Source organism: Puntigrus tetrazona, chromosome 6 (genome assembly GCF_018831695.1).
Source record: "Puntigrus tetrazona isolate hp1 chromosome 6, ASM1883169v1, whole genome shotgun sequence".
Taxonomy (NCBI): domain Eukaryota; kingdom Metazoa; phylum Chordata; class Actinopteri; order Cypriniformes; family Cyprinidae; genus Puntigrus; species Puntigrus tetrazona.
This window is the reverse complement of record NC_056704.1, coordinates 12,808,804-12,828,762: the sequence shown is the minus strand read 5'-3', so window position 1 is coordinate 12,828,762 and position 19,959 is coordinate 12,808,804. Positions and strand designations below refer to the sequence as shown.

Genomic DNA, 19,959 nt, shown 5'->3' with positions numbered 1-19,959 from the left:
TGACCTGGGAGCAATGTGCTGTGGGTTACACACAACTAATCAGTAAAATATGTGTTTTTCATTTTCATTTTTGTATTTTTTATTAGCTCAGAACATTGTGTTAAACGTCGTGATGCAACAAAATTTTGCAAACTGGAAACATCTACACACACACACACACACACACACACAAAAAAGTATTTTGGAGGGCTGTAATCAGTTATGTAAAATCAAAACTTCTCAGAAGACACATTTGAACTGTGTCAGGGTTTATTTTGCATGTAAATAAACTGCACGGCCACCTCAAGAGGTAAACATATCAGCACACGGTTCACCATGATCAAAAATTATGTTGGAGTAGAAATATGGAAATATGGAAATTTGCTATGATTTGTTTAACAGGCCTTATTCAGAGTAGTGCCTTATTACATTTTTGACATTCATAAAAATGAGGCTGTAAGGGATTGAAGTGCCACTGTCTATTCGCCCACAGTCTCGTTTTTGATTCATGCTAAATTCAATACGACTTTTAACCAGACTAAGATCTGTATGAAGATCACCACCCAAATTCAATCAAATATTTATTTATTTTTGACTAAATTATAACTTTTGTTAATTTATTGACAAGATATAAAAGTGTATCGCCAATTAATTCGATTGTTTCTCTTTTCCTATTTTTTTTAACTGCATTATAAGTTTTCTTACACCATTTATGAAAAACCGTTCGCTCACAAATAGAAAAGATGAATTTGTTGCTTTTATTTGTTTATTATTTTCAAACGCCAAAAATGACGAGTCCGAAAATGGCTGCTTTCGCGCAATTCAAAAGTAAAAAACTAGAAATTAATTAGTTTAATTAATTAGTAATTAAATGAGAACTACAGAACCCACTCATCCCACAAAAGGACCTAAACGAACTGTTTACGTTACTGTTCCTGCTAAACGCAAAGTGGAAGCAATGCTACTTTTGTTCAGTTCTGTGGTAAGTAATTAACAAGCTCAAAAATAAATTCATCACCATCAACTACTTACATGTCTTGAACTCAAACAATCACGAATTTCTTTGGTGAAAACACAAAAGGTGATTTTTAAAAGGTATATGTAAATCATATCGAACTTAAATGTATAACTATCAAACTATTAATTAAAGACAACAGGCAAGCATGAGATGGCATTGCCATCTAGTGACCAATACGTGTATTGCAAGCAAACGTTCTACATACATTTAAAAAAAAAAAAAAAAATTATCTTGTTTTATCATGTGTTGATATACAATTTAAACACTTAAAGTGCACCTTTGGAATCTCACTCTTCTAGGTCTAGAGATTCATTAATCACGACACGTTATTTGGCTTTATGCTAAGAGGTAAAATATGGTTATGAACCCAGAAATTGTAAATATGACATTTTTGACTGCACTTGAACTGACTGGATGGGCCAATTATGAAATCTTTCTCTTAAGACTTGTGTTTTCTTTTTCTGTGCCATCACGACTGACCTGAAGGAGTACTCTGTGACGCTGCTATTGAGCACGGCTGTCCGAGGTCCGCTCCCATCCGCGGGCACCAGAGACACCCGAACCTGACTGACCGCTACATGGCGACCAACGTGCACCAGCCAGCGCAGCCATACCTGAGAGGAGGACACATTCACCACCTCCAGCTGTTCCACCTTACGTGGCCCTGCGGCAGAACAGGAGAAGAGCATGTGAGTGAATACTTTACATGTACCTGTTAGTTATTACTGAGAAAATTCATCACATTTAATAGTACTTCACATTTTTTGTGGCACTCATAAAGTTCATGCCTGACAAATATATAAACCTAAAAAAGGCGTATATATATATATATATATATATATATATATATATATATATATATATATATATATATATATATATATATATACTGCTGTCACATTGTGCTAAGGAAACAGGATGTGACATAATCACCATGTAGGTACAAAAGAAAAAATGTGAGCTCTCACTAGTGCGGATGAGAGCGAAAGCTGGCTGGCTTATGTCATTGCTGTTGGTGTTGCGTTTGACGGAGAACGTGGAGATGTTGTAGAGCTGTCCTGGGTTCAGACCCTGTAGTATATAAGTAGAATGCTGCTTCTCCAGGTAGTCCGTCTTCCTTGGTCCACGACCAATAGGAGCGAAGGCAACAGCAAAGCCGCTGATTAAATTCTGAGTGGCATCTGACTGATCCCAGCGTAACTCCACTTCGTTTTCCTCCACCCGCAACACATGCAGGCCAGATGGAGGCAACAGGTCTGGGAACGGTGAAAGTATTATAAATAAATCAAACACCCTCCAGACCAGTGACTCTTAACCAGGGAACCAAATCTATCAATTTAAATAAACATATGTCGTGTTTTAATTCATAAATCTTTAATTCATATATTTTTTAAAATATAAATATAATATACATAATCACAAAATTAAATGATTTGCATTTACTGCTGCATTTAAATACTAGATAGTTTCCATTTGTGTACAAATCAACACATCCACCTATACACTACTGTATATAAAATATTAATATTAATGATTAGAACATGAATTACATAGCATCCCATATTTATCGTTATTGTATAACGAACAATTACCAGCAACTACCCCTCAAATGAAATTTAAAAATGCATAATAATGGAAAGTACAATGAGTAAAATCATCAGATGTACATTTTCATAAATAATCATTGATTTTCACATTGTATTCAAAATACACTCCACAAAATTGTAAAGATGGGTTAGGATTGTAAGATGTAAAAAATAAAATAAAAATAAATAAATAAATAAATACATATATATATATATATATATATATATATATATATATATATATATATATATATATATATATATATATATATTTTTTTTTTTTTTTTTTAATTTATTTATTTTTTTTTTTTTCTAGAAATAGTATAAATAAACAAAAAATGCTTAAACAATGAATACAAGAACCACTGGAAACATTGTTTAAATTTATTAATTAAATAGGTGGGATCCCTGAAGACCATTCAGCTATTAAAACTTGTAATTTTAACTTTCAGTTTTAATAATCATATTATTAATGTAACTTTAGTTGCTTAATTTAACGTGTGGGAACCTGTTAGCCTACACGGGGGCTCTTCAAACACTGTCGAGAACAAAGGGAGGTTATATGTTAGAATTAAAAAGGTTGAAAAACCACAGCTCTAAACTATGATAGGTAAATGAATTAGTTATGAATGCAGGACATACATACCAAATACATACCAAGGAATCCACAGACCGTATTTGAAATTTGTTATAAGTAACAAGCTTCCCATATCTCTGAATAATTGATAACGTCCCTCGAAGCAATTTAACAAATCGCTTTGCCAGTAAAAACACACACTCTGAATTCCATTTTATCTTAATATCCAGTTTCTTTTCTAAATAGCCTCCACTTAAATAAAATGAATGGGTATGGGTTGATTTTGAATAATGGAAGATCGGGAGCTGACCTCTCTCACAGTCTCTGCCTGTGTGGCCCACCCTGCAGGCGCAGCTGTAGTTCCCTCTTCTGTCGCTCCAACAGACGCCTCGGCTCCCGCACGGCTGCAGTACACACGGGTTCTCCACTAGACGGCAAAAGAAGACCAATTCAGACACTGAAGGCATCTGACGAAGGTACAGAGCTAATATAACAACCTTGGACTTCCAGAAAGTGTAAGGATGCACAGATATGAGAGCGATAAAGCTTTATTTTATTCACATCAAGAAAAAAATTCAGAATTCAGAATTCAGTGTTACTTAGCGCAATCTCGACACTTCTTGGCTATTCTTTCATTGTTTTGTACTGTGCACAATTTCAGGGGTAATGTTTAATAATGTTAACATACATGTCTGGCAGCGGTCTCCGACGTAACCCTCTTTACACACACACAGGTGGTTTCTCCTGTAGCCTCGGCATACACCTCCATTCAAGCAAGGATTTGGCTCACATCCATCCTGTTCTGCAGAACAAACACACATCCGTATCATAAGACGGAAAATCCTTTATTCCGAGAGGTGGGCTGTTTGTAAGAGATGAAGCAGGTGTGAAGAGTTTGTGTATCAAATCAGATTTAGTGAAAATCAGAATGAAGGGGAAAGCAGATTACGCAGAATGACAAAAACAGTTGCAGATGCAAGCTGGAAAATGAGTTGGGAATCACGGTTCAACAAAAACAGGTTTGTTTTCTTTCTATAGTTACCGTATTGTAGCACATCTATGTAAGTTATTGAGTTATATAAGCTACAAGCACAAGACCCAGTTCGCAAAGATCCTGTTTTCAGGTAGATGCTTAACAAATCCACTCTAAGGCTGTAAAATAATTGTCTATAAAAAGTCTAGTTTTGATGTTTTACGCAGATAGTTTATTAGGATTCTTTTGACACTGATGAACTGACAAATATTCGTTAACTTCAAAGTTTTCTACAGATTGGTTATTACAGTTATTGCTCACAAACGTGCATAAGTATTCAAGTGTTTGAGTTTAGCAGATGCACCTTTGGCAGAGAATTACAGCCTTGAGTCTGTGCGAATAACATTAGATTTGCACATCTGGACACAGCAGTTTTTCCCCATTCAGGTTACATGGTGACTGAGTGTACAGCCTTTTTCCAAGCCAACCCGGTAGGTGTCTCGCAGACTTCATCAGGTTTCCTGATTTTTGATTATTTTGCTGCATTCGTTTCCTTTACCTTTAGCATGTCTTTTAGCCATTCAGCAGAGAAGAATCTCCACCGTGTGTTACACAAATTACGAAAGGTGTTTTTTTGATTATACACTGTGTTAACTCATCAAAGGTTATCGACAATTAGCATACAGTTTGTTTTGGCGGTGTTGTTCTGTTCTGGACAAGAACTCCTTGTGCTTTCATGCAGCCTAGCACGGATGAGAGCAGTGATAACCCTTTTAGGGTAAACAGAATAAAACCGACATCAATGTATTGCAGATATAATTTACGTTCTATAATTTCATGTAAACATTTAAGAAATGATCCCAATTCAAAGGCGAATCAGAAGGCTGAATCCTAACTGGCCTAGAGGAGGAGTTGTGGATGGAGGAGGGTAATTAGCTATTGATCAATCCAAAACTGCTGATAATACTGAAGTACCTTTCACATGGGTGGTGTAATAGGTGTCGTATCCCTATAGGTAGATGTGGATCAGCTGAGAGTCAGCTGAGGCGAGCTTGACTTATGTGACCTGCCAGAAATAACGCTACGCTTGATTTTTGGTCTCATTAGACCATGGAACCTTCTAGCTGGAGGAACGCTCACAAATGCCTTGTAGAAGACTGTAGCAGAACTGTCCTATGCCATTCACCCATAAAACTGCGACTGCTACTCAGAAGCATTCAAGCAACAGTTCTCTGCACAGCCTTCATCATTTTAGATTCTAAATCTACATTTCCACTCACATTTCCACTATGTCTTCCATTTTTTGAAGACATAGATCATCTGTGCCACAATGGCCTGGATTTGTTTTACATTTGACAAAGTAACTCAAAGCTGCTTGGAGTGGGTTTTTTTTGTTCTTTTCACCAGAAAAAGTCTTCCATAACAATGACTCAACAGAAATCAGAAATTTCAGAAAGAAGTGTATTTGCACTACAATCAGTTGAAACCCCATAGCTACACCCAATGAATAGAAAATTCTTGTTTCTTGTATTTATTTAAGATCACATTGATCACAGATTTTTTTCTATTCATCAGTGGGAAAAAAAGGCTGTAAAACAACAAAACAGTCTATAGTAGTTAACATAGTGATGTTACCTATCTCACAGTCCTGTCCGGCATAGCCCTGCTGGCAGTGACAGAAGTAAGAACCAGGCTGATCCTCACATGTACCTCCGTGCTTGCATGGCTCAGAAAGGCATTCATCAATATCTGTCAAAACATTCACAGACATCTGAACTGACGCCAGGTTTTGCATAATGTCAATATGCCATAAGACAGAGAATTAAGAATAAGCAAGATATATGTAGATTGTTACCTGTTTGACAGCGCTGGCCACTAAAACCATCTTCACATTCACACAGGTAGGAGGCTACCCTATCGCGACAAGTTCCCCCATTCATGCATGGCAGAGACAAACACTCGTTTATCTCTGTAAAAGTAAAGGGGATGATTAGTCATTCATGTACAAATCCCAGCATTTAACAAATCCTGAAAATACATACACGCATATAAACAAAACCTGAAACACACACACCACAAAACTTACATAAACAGACAGACATTTTGTGTACAAGGCATATTACAGCATGTTGTTGATCAGAAAAAGCCCATATTTGGTTTTTCACACGTTGCATGCAAGTCAGATCAGATGAACAGAAATCCAGGTATTTGGATTTCTTCTATTTTCACTGTGCATTCAGACTGTTTATTTAATGTGATACAAATGATGTACTGTAGTAGCTCATGTTGCATGAGCAGCACCGTGCTTTATGTCCCACAAAGAGACCACAGAATTGTTTTGTGTTTTAAGAACCCTGAACTGTATATCAAGGCCTGACTGCTTTCTGTTAGCACCCTGACACGCTACACAAACTTTATGTTTGTTTCAAACTACAATTTGTTTTAGAGTGTTTCTACTCGCTTGACATTTTGTAGGCTCATCAGCTCTTCTTCCCAGCATTCCAAACCAACCAACCGTTTTGGAATGTTGGTTTCAGGGCGGGACGGTCTTGGGCAAACTTTGAACAACAAGGGTTTTGAATCTCCACTAACCTTCACAGACTGGAGGCTGGCTCCAGGACCCCTGGCTGCTGCAGATGCTCTGGGTGGCCCTGGGAAGGGGAGTGTAGCCTGGGTGGCATGCATACAGAGCCATGGAGCCCGGGGAAGTGGAGGAATACTGCACCTCTGCGTGCTTGACTTTCACAGGGGGGCCACAGTCCAGACCTGCAGTGTGCACAGAGTATAACTATGACATATCATATAAACAAACAGACTGTTGGCAATGAGTACAGTCTGTTAAAGAATTATATTATGGCTGAATATAATACATAAATATTATGGATGAATAATATAGATAAATATTTGTGGATTATCTATAGTTATATTTATAGATACTAATGTAAATGCATTTCACAAAGTATAAGCTATTTGCTATTTAAAAAAGAAACAAAATACACAGAAGCAGACATAATTGTAACCAAAAAATTTAATTTATATATTTTTAGTTTTTTTAAGAATTTAATTTAGTTAGTTAAATTAAATGCAGTGGCTGCAAAAGAATACCAGAAACACTATTTTTTTTTTTTAAATGAGCAGTGGCAGCAAGTTATTTGTTTCTTTCTACAAAATAAATTATTGCTTTTCCTGAAAACATAAAGAACAAACCGGTTTCACTTTACCTAATACACATTTACAGCTACGAGCAGATTCATAAATAGAGCGAAGCTGTAAAAACATCCTTTTTGTGAAATGTTTTAGGTGACAAGGGGATGGTATTTCATCCTATCATGGAACAGCAGGACACAAATTTAACCGCACCTTGTGGAAAAGCTCGCAGAATCAACAGTAACACGGAGGCCTGTAACAGCAGAGTTATAACTCCTGTTCAGGGCGAGAGTATCAAATGCACTGAGGACTTTATCCAGCTTCATCTCTGGGGAGGTGACACTCAACCCAGGTTTACTGCAGGAACTGGCACCTGCTGCTTCGTCCTGGCATCATCTGAATGAAGATAGACGACTGCTGTTCTCCTCTTAACATGTATATCAGTTACCCCTAAATGAATGAATAGTGACTACCGCAAAAAGCTTTGTGAGCTCCTGATTCTTGTTGTGTTGGCAAACAGCTGAGTGTACTTCAGAGGTAAAATAGAGTTTGATTACCCTCCAAAGTCGGATTGGATCCTCTGTTGATCTCGCAGTGTCTTCCTACGAAGGTTGAGGAGCACTCACATTTGTATTTACCAATGTAGTGGAAACATGTTCCGCCGTTCAGGCAGGGGCTGGAAGCACAAGGATCTGGCTTTCCTAAACATAAAACATAAGACAAAGCATATTTTAAAACAGTTGTTGTACAGTTCTGTGTGCACATGTGCATATAGTGTGTGCTTGCATATTTATTTGAGAAAGAAAGCATGGCCATGTGTGCGTCAAAACGAGGTCAACATGTGCGAGAAATCATTGATCATTACAGTAGCACTGAGAAAGAGAAACAGCTTTTCATGCATGTGCCAGGGCAAGTTGTTTTTCCTTCATGTGAGGAATCCAAGTGTTGAACAAACTCCAGCAAATTGGATCATTACACAAGGCCAAACAGTTGCACAACTCTAATGTTGGACAAAGTTGGGATAATGAAAATCCAGAGATGAAAAGCTTCTTGGCTTTGAAGAGTTTTTTTCTTTGTGCAGTTTTATGGCACTCTGCGCGTGCGGAAATGCCATTTTCCAAACATGAAGAAAAGTAGACTACACTCTTCTTCCATTTGACCAGAAAAGAGAAGAGGAAGGGTGACTGAGAGCTGTAACATCCCTTGGGAGCTCACTGGTGGCTGGGAATTTAACATTGCACACTTAAGGCCCTTTCATGGCAATTCAATCTTGTAGGTTTGCATTGCACAACATCAGAAAGATCATGCCCTTCCTAACAGAGCATGCTGCACAACTTCTTGTCCAGGCCCTTGTCATTTCTAGGCTGGATTCTGCTATGCTTTTCTGGCTGGACTTCGGTCATGCACAATCAAACATCTACAAATGATTCAGAATGCAGCCACATGACTGGTCTTCAATGAGCCCAAAAGGTCCCACATCACATCACTCTTGCATATAGAACATCCAGAGGCTCAGCATCCCTCTGCTTCCACTATTACAAATCTACATTGTCTTCAGAAGTTTAAGATCTACTAGTGAGCGATGCCTTGTGGTACTATCACAGTATCACTTTCCAGTACATTCACGCTTACTGTTCCAGGCTGGTGGAATGACCTTCCAAACCCTATTTGGTATGCTGATTCCCTGACAACTTTCAAACGACAGACGAAAACTCTCTTTTGTCACTATCTGACTTTATCCTGAAAACTTAATCCTCAGTCTAGCTTGTACTTATTTGAACATTGCCTACTTCCTGTGTATATTTGCCTCTTTAAGAGTAATCACTTGATGTATTCCCCAATGCCAACTAAACTAATAGATGTAATGTAAATGTAAAACACACAGACAGTTATGGAACATTTCATTGATGGAGGAAGAAAAATTTGTGAACCAACAAAAAAAAAGAAAAGAAAACTGCTTTGTTGGCAGGCAAATGTTTATAGCTTAATACTAATCCATTGTTTCAGTTCAGAATTCTCCCATGAAACATGTTAGATATGAAAGGGCCTCAATGCTTATGCTTATGAAGTTCACCCAAAAGTTATCATTTATTCACCCTCAAGTAGTTCTTAACCTGTATGAGAAGTTTGTAATCAGGCTGTTTTGGGTCACTATCCACTACTATGGAAGGCAATGATGACCCAAAACATTTTAAAAAATATCTTCCTTTGTGTTCGGCAGAACAAAGAAATTCATACAGGTCTGGTACTACTTGAGGGTGAGTAAATGATGACAGAATTTTCATTTTCGAGGTGAACTATTTATTTAAACAATGTGACCAGAATTTTAATTCTCATAAAATGCTATATACATACCCACTTCACAGTGCTTCCCTGTGAAACGGTAGGGACAGACACATCGGTAGCTGTCAGCTTCTTCTTTACAAGAGCCTCCATTACGACAGGGACTAGAGGCACAGATACTTAATCTGACTGAGGAAAAAAAGAGGAAAGATGCTGTATGTACCGTTAGGCTAAATGATTTCAGCAAATGATTGGGCGTCTACTTTTTAATACGCAAGCATGCAATGACACTTAGAACAGATGTAACATACCTCTTTCGCAATGCTTGCCTCTGTAGCCGTGCTTGCACTCACAAATATAGCCTCCATCCCTCTCATAGCAATAGCCTCCATTCTGACACGGTGAGGAATCGCAGGCTGATCGGGGCTGTACTGAAAAATACACACACCAGCTTCACCACGTTCCTTCACAGCATGTGATCGTTCTTAACGCTCACTACTAACTTTAATTTGAGTATGTTGGAATGATTTCATTTAAATGCACACCACAGCATAGATCCTCTGTGAATTTCAATAGCCAAGTTGAAACATTACCTCCACATTATGTCAACATGCAAATAAATCTTTCTGTTCTCATTTACTCAACATAACGTCTTAGTTGCTTTGGGGACCTTTGCCACCCTGAAAACCTGGCACAGTAATTTAGTAATTTGTCATGGAGAGAGACCATGGCTTGCACATGGCTTCAAGGTTCTCCAGGGCTCTTACCATATGGATAGAAATCCTTGTGATCAAAGTCAACACCAGTTTGGCAGGTGCAGAGGTATGTGCCGCCATACTCTAAACATGGACCTCCATCCGGACACGGTCGGTTGTTACTACAGGGTGTTTGTGTTACCTCTAAGGAGTTAAAAAATTGCAAAAATTAGTTTTTATACAAAAAAGAGTGCAGTGCTACTACTTTTGGAATACGTTATTAAATATAAAGTGATTTGCCCACACTTTTTAGACTGGAAAAAAGTCAAATAAAAGATAACTAACCAAACAAACTCTTCAATTGGATATGGTTTTCTCTGTTGGTCAGTAAATGAAGGACATTTAAGTGCTTTACCATCATGAAGTCTAATAGTTCATAGTATGGTGAATTAAAAAACAACAACAACAAAAAAACCAAACAAACATAATTTAATACACTGGCAGATTAATTACAAATTGTTCCATGGTTAGACAACTGCACAGACAGGACAAGAACACCATGCTTTAGCGTTGGAACAGATTTAGTAACGACTCCTTTGTCACTAATCAGTCACAACCAACAAAAATGTTTGCAAAATGTTTGGCCTGTTGATAATAAAAACACTTCCTGAATGTGGAACATTATGCCTTCTACATTTTCTACCAACATTTTTAGTCTTTTAACAGTGGAAACCAGAGAAATTTGGAAAATTTGAAATTAACATTATTGTCCCAAAAATACAACATTTCATATCTATAATTTGATAATGTTGGTCACACTTTATATTAGGTGGCCTTAACTACAATCCTTAAATAAAAAAAATAAGTACAATGTACTTATGGAATTTATGTTCTATTGCAAAACGCTTCTGCTGCAATTGAAGTGGGATATGGGTAAGGTTAGGGACAAATTTGGTTGTATTGGTAGGTGTAAGGGTGGGTTAAGGTGTAAGTGATGGGTCAGTGAACAGTGTAATTCTAAATTACAGAAATGAATTACAGATGTAACTAAATATAGATTTTTGGATCATTAACAAAAATATAAGTACAATGTAAAAACATGTATGTACACAACAGTGTATCAAATAATGAAATTAAATGTAAGTAAAGCATTTAAAGTAAAGGCCATCTAATATAGAGTGGGACCCAAATTCTGTATTTGTTTGCATTTAATACATACCAAACTGACAGTATAGTCCAGTGAAGCCTGTTGGACAATCACAGGTGCCATTCACATCAACACAAACCCCTCCGTTCTGACAGGGACACTCCTCTGTAGGGATTTAACCATGATGTAAAGAGAATAGAAAGAGACACGTTTGGAAGGAGATCAGCACACTTTTCTGGATTAAGTAAACATTCTAAGCATTGTACAATGTTACTCTTTCTTCAGATCAGTCAAATCTGTGCAAATTCAGTGGAATTTGTGGGAATGTTACATTTTGTGTGTGTGTGTGTGTGCATAGTTTAGTGTAGTGTGCTGTGTGCTGTGGTGGGATTTGTTGTACTGTTGTACATTATAAACTCGTTCCTTGGGTCAGTCTTTCCCACAATTTTCCCACACAGTTCATAGTGCTGGATGACTGTAAGTCAGTATTCTGTAAAGCTTAAGACTTTTTACTTTCCTCTTCCTTCAGTAATTGCAGCAGGGGATCAAAGTGACTTGCTGTATCACTGTTAAATTGCTTCCTTTTGAAGTCCAGGAGGCTCGCATGAGGGTGTTATTTTTTTCTGATAATATGTAGCATGTTTATGATCAAATTGTGTGACCCTAGGGGCATTTAATAGGTTGTTAATTTGCTGGAGCCATTTTCATTTGTTGTCTCTAAGGTTGGTCTCTTTGATCTCAGAGCTCCATTAGACACTCCTAGGTTCTGTCTGTGAGCTTCTACCTTCTATTTTTGAGTGATCTGCATGACTTTTTCCACTACAGATTCCAAGTGAGCCGGGCAGGAAGGTATTTTGGAGATTTAGGAGAGTCTATATAAGAGTCAATGGTTATTTCAGCTCCAGGTGGACGAGTAGGATGAATTTTCTACAGCTCACAATGGGCTTTTAAATTTATAGGGGCACAAAATGTGCAGTGTACACAGTGATCCTGGGAGAAGGTATATCATGCTGATTGACATTGACTAAATGAGATAAAGCAGAATATGAAGATATTGCACCTCATATCTTCTTCATAACTTAAGCCTTTGGAGATTTGTGTTGGATGTTAGAGCATCCAAACAAATCTCACCTGCTTTGTTGCAGGGAAGTGAATTCCAAACATTAGGACTGTCTCATAAAACAGAGGCCCTTTTAAGTCTAGACAAGAGCCCTTCCTCTTGTTGGTAAAGTAGTAAAAAGTGCCATAAAGCAATTATTTACAACATCAAGCGACTTGCTGCAAGGTCTGAGCAGTAAACTGGGTGAGGTTGTGTAGGTTTGGATAATTATGCTCATCTATCACGGCTGCATAGTCTTCCTCAGGCAGTGCTTCAAATTCCTGTGGAATAGTGGTGTCTGCCTTGTTCTCTTTTGTGCCATGTTCATGCAGAGTTACTTAAGAAGAGTAGCTACTATGCATTAAAATCTGTGAGTACTGTACCTTCACAGTCGTCACCGTAATAACCTGGGGTGCAGGTGCAGTTATAGTTTCCAGAGCCAATATACTCGCAAATTTTATGCTTTTCACAATTCTCTCCATCGCAGGAAACTGTAAGCGACATATTACACATGATGGTCTTTTGAAAGGGAGTTAAAGCATTTTTCTTTCAAGAAAAAGTTAAACTGAACAACTGACTTACCTGTCTGATTTGCAGCATCAGTAGTAGAAGAATTTTTCATGACAACTATCTCTGTTTCGAATAAAATAATAAATAAATAAATATCTAATACATCAAAAATTAAATAAGTGATATATCTTAAATGAAACCAATCCACATTGGTGGTAGGTCAAGCCACTTCAACTTTATAAAATTAGTTAAATTAATCAGACACGTCATCTAAAACCATAGTTGGACTTTTTTGAGAATATCCATGCATTAGACATTGGAGAAGTGCATGCTTTTTTATTGATACTGGAGTGAAGTTTTCTTTTCATGAACAGACAAGAGCTGACCAAGCATCTGATAACTTTGAGATGAGGCTGACATTATTTGCAGTTCTATTAGTCAGACATGTGGCCTGAAGCCATAGTTATCGCAGAGTGTTCCCTCCTCTTTATTCATTTTATTTTTTTAATTTTATTGTGTCAGTCCCAGTTGGAAAATGTTACAGCTAGCCAAATATAAAGTGGAAAGTAGGTGGCAGGCTGTGTAAACATCTTCTATCATTAAACATTTTTCCCATTGCAAAGGGAAACAAAAACAAAGACTGGATAATATGTTGGCTGGCATTTATAAAGTGATATGGTGGGTTGAACTTGAGAGATAAAGCACACCTGTCTCACAGTGGCTTCCAGTGAAGTTTGTTGTACAGGTGCAGGTGTAGTTATTCACCAGGTCTTCACACACACCTCCATTCAAACATGGCATGGATGCACACTCATTGATATCTGGATTCCAAAACACAAGATTCATGTCAGTGTAGAGAATCATTTGTCAGCGTGAGAAAGGCAATCTTTAGAACAGCATGGTTTTGTTTGTATTAATGTCTTAAGATGTGTATGAAAGTTCATGCAGGTGTACAGTTTCATTGACCAGGTGTCTAGTATTAACAGTAATCTGGTCTCATGTAGAAACAAGGGTTCAAGATATGCAAAGGCTAGCGGTTTAGTTTCCAGAGTACTTCCCATCTGGGCTTGCATTTCATCAATAACCCCATTGTGGGAAGCCCAATTTGTTAAGCAGGGGAATCATGTCAGTGCTTTTTCCTAAAAAGTCATATCAAGGTCTACTCAAAGAACTCAGAGAATATTTGGAACATTAAACCTGACCCAAAATGAAAACACAGGGAAAGAAATCAAAGTAACTGATAATATATTTCCATTTACTAGCTGCCCTTAAAAGTACTGCACTATAGCAGTCTTCATGAAGTCAGTCTAGATAACACCATCTGTCAAATGAATAAGTATGGGTCTAATGCGGAAAAAAGGAAATGTTCCTGGAGAAAGCCATGGCCTTTCAGTGACATTCCCAATATCCATGCTCACCTGACTCGCATAGGAACCCAGTGTAACCTGCTTGGCATACGCAGGTGAAGTTGCCTACACCCTGTATGCACTGTGCTCCATTGAGGCATGGGGTCTCCTGGCACTCGTCTATGTCTGCCGGCAATAAACACACATGCACACACACACACACACACACACACTGAATATTTATTCAGCTGATTAATATATCCTCCACACCGTTCCCCTCACTCTGAAACTATGCACTTCTGGCTGTGAAAGGTATTAGAGGTTTGATACATCTCTGCAGGCTGGACTGTGGGAACGAGAAAGAGGTCGAAGCCAGCAGAGCGCTAAGGGAGGAGGGGAGGACAAAATCAGAGAGGAGAAAGGCCGCAGCATGAAAAGAAGAGCTTGCTGAGTTCAAAACTCACATACATTTTCACTCGCTATTTTAGTCCTCAATGGATAACTTTTTGAGAAGAGACTCACACTGAACATTGTAAAAATAGAAGCTTCTTATTTATATTTGAGTAAAGTTTTCTTCTTTTCCTGAACTTACATGCAATGCATAATTGAAATTGGAGTCTGATAATTGAAAAATTGGGTTTGAAGAATTGAAGAGTTTACCTGTTTCACATGTTGTCCCTACGAATCCCACTGGACATAGGCAGATGAAGTGGTTGATCTTGTCCACACATGTGCCCCCATTCTGACAGGGGTATGAAGAGCACTCATCGACCTCTATCAAAACGCACAAAAAAACAACAAATATGATGTGACTTTTATTAGATTTGCACATAAGAATAAAAACATGAGGGAATCCTAAAGTGCAGGGGGTGAAGGAAAAGGTAATTATTTGACCACAGGAAAACGTTGGACAGACTTTACTGTATGCGTATTACATACAGATGTGACCAGGGGAAATTCTCTCCCTTAGGTTGTCCCCCTGGCTTGCAGGGTGGAATTCTACTTTTACAAGCTGACTTTCTCTTTCCTGGCGAGGAAGAACACAAAGGAAGAGTACGAATTGTGAGGGATGGAAGGATTTCATCATTCGTTTACCTATCTGGCACCTGCGTCCAGTGAAGCCAGCCAAACACGAGCAAGTAAAAGATGGATTTCCAGTTATGCAGTCATCAATGCAGCGGCCACCATTTTGACAGGGCCTTAAGTTAGCACAGACCGAAGCTGAGGAGCACAATGGAAAAGAGTCTGAGCAGACTGACATTTTCCTGTCCATAATGGTTTCTAATTTGTTGGATACACTGATTTTTTTTTTCCTTTTCCTTTGATGGCATACCTGAGTCATTGCAGCTGCCCACTTGCACCTGAGAATCATCAATACGAAAGACCCAACGACCAGGATATCCCACATTTGTGGTGGTTTCAACTTCAACAATATCATCTGTCCGAGAGCCAGGGATATTGAAATAGCGCCTCCCATCACCAGCATTAAAACCTGCCTAGGAAGACAGTGGAAGTGGGGGAGTGTTCTCACAGGGTGAATTCTTTCACATTTCACACGTCACTTAAGTAATTTCAGTCAAAACAAAAAAAAAAAACATGAGTAAAGGCAATGACCTTACCTGTGCAGCTATGCCTCCCAAGCCGGCTAGGTCACCACCACTGGTAGCATGCATCCCTGTTGTCCAAGAAATATTGTGGTACTGGAAGATGGTGAAGGAGAGCTCACCATCTGTGATGAGAACTACTTGAAATGTATTGACCTTGAGAGAAGTCAGAGAGAAAGTCAGTTGTCACAACCAGTATTCAGAATTTTTATTTAATTGTTAGAACAGATTTTCTTAAATCTGGCCATTGAGGTCCACTGTTCTGCAGAGATTTTGAGAATTTTGATCAGGTACCAACTCTTCTATACAGCAAACCTTGAGGGCCAGACCTGAGAAACCAAGTGTTAGATGATCTTCTAGACAAAACATAAAAAAGGACATGAACTTGGTACCGGAGTTATTGAGCTGCCACCAAAAAATGTGACTTGATGCCAGGTAGCAATCAGCGCCCATGTAGTGACGAACATAGGGAACTCAGGAAAGTAGCGATTCATGTCTGTAGTGGCTCTTCTCAGGATGGCAGGATCTTTGGTCTCTCGATAAAAAACTTTTCCTGCCCGTCGGTTATCTACATCTGCCCAGAACGGAGCCACAACTCTGCGGTCTCCAGCAATGGGGAATGCAACAGGCGTGAACTGGGAAACCTCCCTCAGAAAAGACACCAGGCCATTGTTGTTGACCTTGAAGACAGAAAAGAAGAGCAGGTACATGCTCAGGGTTAGCAGAGTCAGCACACAAAGCTTCCTTCAGCTCACCTCCTTGGCACTCACTTCTAGATTCCACTACTGAAGCTTTACCACACCATGAGCTGCATGTTTGGACATTCACTTTCTGAGTTGCACAAATAACATATTTCACTTCTTAAAATTATTTCCACACTCAAATATACCTGACAACAGAGACTGGGTTGGTTCACTTTGTAGTACTGTAAAGTAAAAAAGTTGTAGACCAACAAAACTCCAATGATTTTTAAATGACTTTTCAAGCAGAACTTTTAAAGGACAATTCACTTTCTTGCAGTGACTCTTGGGATAGATATTGCAAAGGACCTGGAACAGTAATCGGATGTCTATGATGTATGGAACATGCTGGCTGGGAATAAGCGGAGACAGGCTGAGGTGTCCAGCGGTGTGTTGACACATGAGAGTGAGCAGTAGCATTGCAGGATGAAAGAGTGAGGCAGGCTCCTGTGGCAGATGTATCCATTTCCCATCAGGGAACAGACAGCTGCCTTGTTCTGCCAGACATCCACGTCTTGCAGCTGAGAAAACCGGGGACACACATACACATTCTGACACACCTGCCCTGGCTCTTGTCCACTAGAAGTGGTTTTAGAGGGTGAGGCCTTTATAACTGCCTCTAAAGTAACCACAGAGCCCAACACTTGCTTTGCTGACCACTGGCTTTACTCTGTTGACTGAGTCTACTCCTGTGATGAATGTCCAGCCAGACTGATATTGACAAAACCTTAGAGTGTACAGAGGCACAGTGTTATACAACTGATATGAATATTCAAGCAAATTCACCAAACAGGCCAACAGGGTTGTGTGAAAATATTCCATAGCTTTCTGCTTCTCCATTTTTGTGGAGGTTTGCAATTAAGCTTACCTCAATAGTTGCCCAGTGGAAATTTAAAATCCTTCCCAAACTATCAGTCACCTTTCTGCCCTATATCAGAATGTCACAGCACAGAGCAACAGAGTTGCTCATTGAGTGTATCTAATGCTAACTTACGCTAGTCACTTTGCACCTGCACAGTTGTACCCCTCTCCAGGTGTTCACTCCCCAATGCCAACTTCCCTGTCCCATCATTTCACTCATTTGTACCCAGTTCTGGCAACAGCAACAGCAACAAAGGCAATGTCAGACACATGGCCTTTCTTCTCCCCTCCCCATGCGTATGGAAACCATAATTCGGAGGCCTTTGCTGTAAAAACAGTAGAGGAAGTTTTGTTTGGCCTGACTCGGGTGCTTGGTTAATTGGCCGACCGCAGTCTTCCCCTCTCTGCATCAGCGTGCTGTGGCAAGAGTGTGGTTAACATAGAGAAGCAGAGTGAAGCCTGCAGGGCCACAACTCTGGGGTCATAGAAAGGAGCCCTGTGAGAGCAGAAGAATGAAAGAAAAGACAAAGAGAGAGAAGCAGGAGAAATGGAAAAGATGGAGGGATGGAAAGTGCAGGCACAGTTCACTGACAGATACAAACCCTTGACAGGAACCAAAGTGTGATTTAGAGTAAATGTTTCACAGATGACCAAAACACTTGAGAATGAGCTGCAGTACTAAACCATTGCATGCTAATGATATAAGCAGCAAACTGGGAAAAGAGTTGAACAGCAGTACAATAGGGACAGCGGTGTTTTCACCAGCGCAGGCATTGGAGAGCTAGTAGCAACAGTGAGTGGAGGTAATGAATGGAAATTGCTTACCTTGCTGCTAAATTAGCAGCGGAAATCTCACTAAGCACTACATTAGCGATTATTCTCTGGTGTTGTAATATGTTCTGGCATCGGTTCTGATCTATTTGTAGCATCTGGAAGAGGTTAAACTAGCTGCTTTTCTTTCATGTCCTAATATCTTATTAAAAGTAGGATGTAGGAATTGGATCTTACCACAGGCTAAAAGTGTTTTCTGGGATATAATATTCAGTCAGGTGTTAATACAAAATACAATTTGTGTAAATGTCATCATTTACAAAATAATTTATACTATAAGTAATGTATTTGTTTTTTCCTTTTTCTATTTTTAGGTCTATATGGTGCCACTTCTGGGACCATTATTTTTGGGTTATTTTTCAACGGATATATCATAGTTTTCATAGGATGGTTTTCTTTGGAGTCATTTTAATACTAAAATAAATGTTCACTTGAGAAAAAGGATGCCAAAACAAATCTCTTCATAAAAAGGTGCCCAAAGTTCACCTTGGCAAAACACTGAATCTTGACATGGGAACTTTTACTTGCTCTTCCAAGTAATTTGAGGAAAAAGCTGAAGTGGACGTGTTTGTATGTTTGACCTTGGCTCCTCTTGCTCCACACCCTTGTGCGGTTGTGATGGATTTCTTTATCGTGGCTGGCATTCCACAGAATGGCAAACCATGACCCTCTGTATGGTGCTGCACTCACTCATATCTTATAATAATATACAAAGATTTTCACTATTCTTGGAAAAATAACTTAAACCCAGCAAAGAAAAATTAATTTTAGTGGCTGCCCCCATTGAATTAAGTCTAAATATTAGCTCAAAGCTTAGCATAACATATGATTTATCTTGACATAAAGCATTACATGCTAAGCTACCCAGCTCCTAACAAAATCACACATATGTCCTCACACACTTAGCTAATATTTGGGCTACTTAAGTGAAGAGAAGGAGGTGAGGAGCAAAGACGATAGAGAGAGAAAGAGATAAAGAGAAAAATCCCTCAAGGTTGAAGATTCCCTTTCTATAGTTGCGCAAACATGAAGTGTTGAAGTGCTGAGGATGAGCTTTAGCAGATGTGCTCTCAGTGTGCCGTGAAACCTCAAATCTTTCTGTCCCCATCATTTTCCCTCCTCTGCTTTAACTCAACTGTTGGATGAACAATTCTATGCCTAAAACAATTATAAACATCCTTTTTATAGCTTCCCATACAAACAACTTGTTGGGAGGTTTCTTAACTTATGGTGTTCTGTTCCCCATCAAAACTTACACCAGTTTCATTTAAAATAATTTCAAACTTGATGTTTTTTGCATTTGCTTTGGAAGTCCATGTCATGATAGCCTTGGATCTCATCCTTCCTGCTCTTCATCCCAGTCATTCATAAGGTTAGTTAATTGTGGGGCTGCGTTGTTTGGCATCCCTAAGACACTTTACAGATGCATCTGGGTTCTGTTAAAGGGATCTTGCCTATCTTCAATAGAGCAGCTGGACAGGTCCATTGGGAAGACCCTTGAACTTGTTATCTGAGGCTGAAGAAGAGGAGGAAGAGGGAAGGATGAGGGTAAATGAGGGGAGA

At 38.9% G+C, this 19,959-nt stretch overlaps 1 protein-coding gene across 1 annotated transcript in view; it reads right to left on the bottom strand.

The window, feature by feature from the left end:
- sned1 (sushi, nidogen and EGF-like domains 1) overlaps positions 1 to 19,959 on the bottom strand; it is a 29,412-nt gene that overhangs the window by 7,149 nt on the left and 2,304 nt on the right. Inside the window, 22 exon segments of the mRNA XM_043241060.1 lie at positions 1 to 18; positions 1,478 to 1,661; positions 1,966 to 2,253; positions 3,471 to 3,587; positions 3,849 to 3,962; positions 5,769 to 5,882; positions 5,989 to 6,102; positions 6,726 to 6,899; positions 7,838 to 7,981; positions 9,636 to 9,752; positions 9,875 to 9,994; positions 10,331 to 10,462; positions 11,478 to 11,570; positions 12,888 to 12,995; positions 13,087 to 13,137; positions 13,722 to 13,835; positions 14,433 to 14,546; positions 15,021 to 15,134; positions 15,456 to 15,581; positions 15,694 to 15,856; positions 15,980 to 16,120; positions 16,357 to 16,644. The exon segment at positions 1 to 18 is cut by the window's left edge and continues 95 nt beyond it. Of these exon segments, the coding sequence (XP_043096995.1) occupies positions 1 to 18; positions 1,478 to 1,661; positions 1,966 to 2,253; positions 3,471 to 3,587; positions 3,849 to 3,962; positions 5,769 to 5,882; positions 5,989 to 6,102; positions 6,726 to 6,899; positions 7,838 to 7,981; positions 9,636 to 9,752; positions 9,875 to 9,994; positions 10,331 to 10,462; positions 11,478 to 11,570; positions 12,888 to 12,995; positions 13,087 to 13,137; positions 13,722 to 13,835; positions 14,433 to 14,546; positions 15,021 to 15,134; positions 15,456 to 15,581; positions 15,694 to 15,856; positions 15,980 to 16,120; positions 16,357 to 16,644 (2,948 nt within the window).